Source organism: Egretta garzetta, unplaced genomic scaffold (assembly GCF_000687185.1).
Source record: "Egretta garzetta isolate BGI_Z169 unplaced genomic scaffold, ASM68718v1 scaffold397, whole genome shotgun sequence".
Lineage (NCBI taxonomy): Eukaryota > Metazoa > Chordata > Aves > Pelecaniformes > Ardeidae > Egretta > Egretta garzetta.
In genome coordinates this window covers 4,423,911-4,428,491 of record NW_009260493.1, presented here as the reverse complement: position 1 = coordinate 4,428,491, position 4,581 = coordinate 4,423,911, and the positions used below count along the sequence as shown (strand labels likewise).

Sequence of the window (4,581 nt, the reverse complement as noted above, 5' to 3'; positions counted from 1 at the left end):
CTTGAGAAAGAAGGAATAGTATTTCAATAGTTTCAATAGTACCTCAATTATTGCCCCATCAGAGGCCTGTCTCTGGGCAGGTTTTATTATGCAGTACTCCTTTTGAACATATTGCCCTATGTGAAGAAGTGAGTATGCAAAAATTCTGAACTTTGAAAGTTCTTAAAGATTGCAGTAGACTCTCTTGTTAGGGTAACTTAAGTGTGCTTTGGCTTCTTACCAGTTAGTAAGATCATGGAGGAAATCTCCTTTCAAATTTATATAGACATTGATACAAATTGGGGTTTGATGGCTAGTTGCGGTGACTGTCTTGTATAGTCAGTTCTGTGGTACAGAGATGTAATTGTTGTGACAGGTACAACACATTTCATCTTAGTTCAGGTGACATTAATAGTCTGTAAGATGTCTCTGTTCTTAGTATCTGTAGAGCTGCTGCTAGAACACCTTCGTGTTTTCTTGTTGTCTGTGTATGCTTTTGATCTTGATCTTTGATCTTGAGTGACTTGAGGATTCTTGGGCATCTTGGTCCCCGAGTCTTTTGTTAGCAGGAAAGTGGTGTTGGTATGGAACATTGCTTGATGTCACCCACAGTGCAAATTTATATATAGACATGAAAATCATGTTTCTTATCTGTACCTATTGTTCTTTGACCTGTGTTCTCTGTTTGTTCAAGACTCACTTTTCTGTGATTGTTCATTGGAGTGTCTGAAGGAGTCTTCAAGTTGTTCCTCAGTCTCTGAAATCCTAAGAGTGGAAAGGGCTGGGTTTTTAGGGATGCCTACAGAGCATACAGATGTTAAAGTCCTGTAAATACACCCCTTTGGATATTATTGAGGAAGAAAAATTAACTTGCTTTCACTATTTAAATGGATGTATTTGCAATGAACATGAAAAAAGCCACATGTAGGTAACAGAAGAGTAACAGTTAAGCAGAAAACAAATAGCAGATCTTTTAATGATTAAACTGATCCTCAAGACTAAAGACATTTGCAAGATTTCCATTTATGTGGAAACAGTTCTTTTTATGTAAATGAATTTTGGAAGAGATATGAAGGTGCATACTTCAGCAAGTAAGATAAATCTATATACAGTAATGACCAAGGGTGTTCTGAATTTATGTCACCCTGACTCATATAAGTCTAAAATTAATTTACTTTCCTCTGAAAATGTGTGATACTTGCATCTGTCAAAAAGAAATAACTGATCTAGGTGGCCCATGAGTCTAGTATCCATTGCATTAATTCCTAAGTTTACATTATTAAATCATACCATGAAATGTGTTTGGGAAAGCTTACAACCAAGTATGTACTTAAAAATCAGTTTGTTTGAAGACTGTAAGCATTAACTCTTCATCATGTGATTGTGGTACTTTAATCAGCAGACTTTAATTAATTTGAGTGTCTTAGGTACACATCTCTGTATCTTTCTGTGTTTGGATTTCTTTGAAACGTAGTTTCAACTTTACATGTGCTGATGTCATAATTTTTAAGATTAACATGTCAGCATCCTGAAGATAAATAAGATAGGCTTAAAAGTACATATCAGTATCAAGCTTAATACTAGTGTTGTCACTTAATGAAACCTACATAGCATAGAACCTACATGGCAGTTTTAACAAAAATTGCTATCTTTCATTGGTCATGGTTGGTTGTTGTAGTTGTTCATAGCCTTTACTCATTTCTAAAGTGTCACTCAGTATTTGGTTGTTCTTTACTGAAAACTTGACTGTGAAGATGCTAGGTTATTTTATAAATTGTGAATGTAGAAATAGAGAGGCATTGGAGGGCACAAGTACTTTATTTATTTTGGGTGGGGGACTTTAAATGGTTGGGCAGCCCAACAGCTTTAACATTCAAAAATTTTTCAGCTTTGCAGTCCCAAATAAGGAATGCCTACTTTGTCTGGTTTGAATAATCAGTTGTATATGAAATGTGAAATACTACTTTTAAAATCTAGAAAAATAAGTTAAATTATGATGGTTGCCTGCAGAATCTAGGTAAGTTTTGTAGAGGAAGATATAATTTTATTAGACAGGCTTTTGAGCATATAATGCTTTCTTCTGCAGCAAACATCAGGATAAGTGCAGTCAGAAAACAACTGTGTTATACTCCTGTTTTACTGAGATAATTTGAAGGGGAAAGGCTATCTCTAGTGCATGAAGAGATGCTTGGAAGGAGAGAGATGGTACAGCTGTGAAGCAAGTAAGGAGCACTTGCAGAACTCTCTGTCTTTCGGGAGGAAAGATGTTGGAATATGCCATAATAACTAGCTCATGATAATATTTGGTAGAGTTAAAGCTTTTAGTTCTTAAGCTCTGCATGTGAAGGACCCTTGAGGGTCAGGAATGAGAGTTAGTGAATTTTATTTTTTTTTTTGTGAAAAATATTCTGCATTTGGTTACTGAATGTTTCTGTCCATTTTCCCTTCTCTGTATGTGTTAATCCTAGTACATAATAGTTCTTTGGTTTTACCCACAATTTCCTGAAGCATTCTGCCATGCCAAGCGCATATCTAAAATTCATTGATTTTTGGTAGTGAAAAGGTAATTTTTAATTGGAAGTTGTTAATCATTCATTCTCAAGATCATATGAAAAACTGGCAACTTTACTTGCAGGGGATGTTTAATAAAGTCTGTCTTGTCTGATTTAAAGATCAGGTTTGTGTCTCCTGTCTTTGGATGATATTTATACATATGTGTGGCTATAAGAGATGCTTAATTCCATTTGTTAAAGTGGAGTTTTAAAGCTAGCTAGTTCCTGCTACGTCAAGTTCCATTCTTGAGATATATCCATACAGTCTATACATGTAAGTCAGTCACATGAAAATTATTAATGTATAATTACGGATAAAAAATGACTTGAAGTTCCTATTTGAGAGAGTTGCAAATGAGGATGATGACAAAAGCACTTAATATTGCATCAGTGATACAAGCATCAATCTGAAATCAGCAGAAATGCTCATTGAGAAAGATAAAGCATAGATCTTAGAAAAATATCTCCTAGTATCTCTGCAAGACTGAACATATCTAGATTTCACTGTCATTGCTCACTAGTACTGTAGTAGTACATTGTTAAACCACAAGATGAGTTTGCCTTTCAGATGCGTTGGGGGGGCATTGCTTTGTTTGCTTATGGGTTTTGCTTCTCATTTTTTTTTGTGTGTGTTTTGTCTTCTTTAAAGGTCGTTTGTATGCAATGCAAACAGGGATGAAGATTGATAGTAAAACCCCAGAATGCCGTAAATTTTTATCCAAACTTATGGATCAGTTGGAAGCTGTAAGTAGAATTTATTGCTCTTCTCTAAAATGATTCATGATGTTGCTTTAATTTTTATTTAAGCTTCTCCAAATACTACCTTGCATCTGTCATCAGTCATTGATGCAACTATTCTGTATGCAGGCATACTATATGAATTTAAGTTGTATGTAATAAATTGGCAGAAGGATTGAAAGGAGATAAAGCTATATGTGTATATATGTTTTTAGGTATGTATGCATGCACAAACATAACTGAAATTTCATACAGCAGATGTTTGCTGGAAGGTTTTGTCTATATAACATGCATTATAATACTTTATTCATACATATTCTCATCAGAAATCATGATTCATTACAAAATAAATGCATAAGTTCTAGAAGACTTTTTTTATTGATTTGTCTTTGATTCCTTAAAGTCTGTGAGAGTTCTTTTACTGCTATAGGACTGGCTAGCCTTAGTCCTTGGTGCTTTTGAAAGTTTTGACCACACTCCAGCACCTCAATGTCCTTCTTTAACTGAGAGGCCCAGAACTGAACACAGTATTTGAGATGTGGCCTCACCAATGCCAAGTACAGGGGAAGGATGATTTCCCTGGTCCTACTGGTCACACTGTTCCTAATACAAGCCAGGATGCTGGTGGCCCTCTTGGCCACCTGTGCATGCTAGCTTGGCTCATGTTTAGCTGGCTGTCAACCAGCACCCCCAGTTCCTTTTCCACTGGGCAGCTTTCCGGTCACTTTTCCTCAAGCCTGTAGCATTGCATGGAGTTGTTGTAACTGAAGTGCAGGATCTGGCACTTGGCCTTGTTAAACCTCATACAGTTGGCCTCGGCTCATCAATCCAGCCTGTCCAGATCCCTCTGCAGAGCCTCCCTACCCTCAGGCAGACCAACACTCCCACCCAACTTGGTGTCATCTGCAAACTTACTGAGGGTGCAGTTGATCCCCTCATCCAGGCCATTGATAAAGATACTAAACAGAATTGGCCCCAATACTGAGCCCTGGGGAACACCATTTGTGACAGGCCGCCAACTGGATTTAACTCCCTGCACCACAACTCTCTGGGCTCGGCCATCTAGCCAGCTTTTTAACCAGCAAAGAGTACGCCTGTCTAAGCCACGAGGCACCAGCTTTTCTAGGAGAATGCTGTGGTTGACAGTGTCAAAGGCTTTACTAAAGTCCAGGTAGACAACATCCACAGCATTCTCAACAACCCACTAGGTGGGTCACCTTGTCATAGAAGGCACTTAGGTTGGTCGAGCAGGACCTGCCTTTCATAAGCCCATGCTGGCTGGGCCTGATCCCCCGATTGTCCTCCATGTGCC

The 4,581-nt window shown here is 37.8% G+C and overlaps 1 protein-coding gene across 6 annotated transcripts in view; it reads left to right on the top strand.

Annotated features, from left to right (window-relative positions):
• The window catches only part of VTA1 (vesicle trafficking 1), a 41,879-nt gene that overhangs the window by 7,364 nt on the left and 29,934 nt on the right, over positions 1-4,581 (top strand). For 2 of the 6 annotated variants that reach the window (XM_035899791.1, XM_035899792.1), the window contains exon 2: positions 3,181-3,275. In XM_035899791.1, the coding sequence (XP_035755684.1) occupies positions 3,195-3,275 (81 nt within the window). In that variant the 5' untranslated portion in view covers positions 3,181-3,194. Of the gene's footprint in view, positions 1-2,088; positions 2,202-3,180; positions 3,276-4,581 lie in introns of those variants that run through there. The other 4 variants (XM_035899788.1, XM_035899789.1, XM_035899790.1 and 1 more) reach the window with 4 other exon arrangements.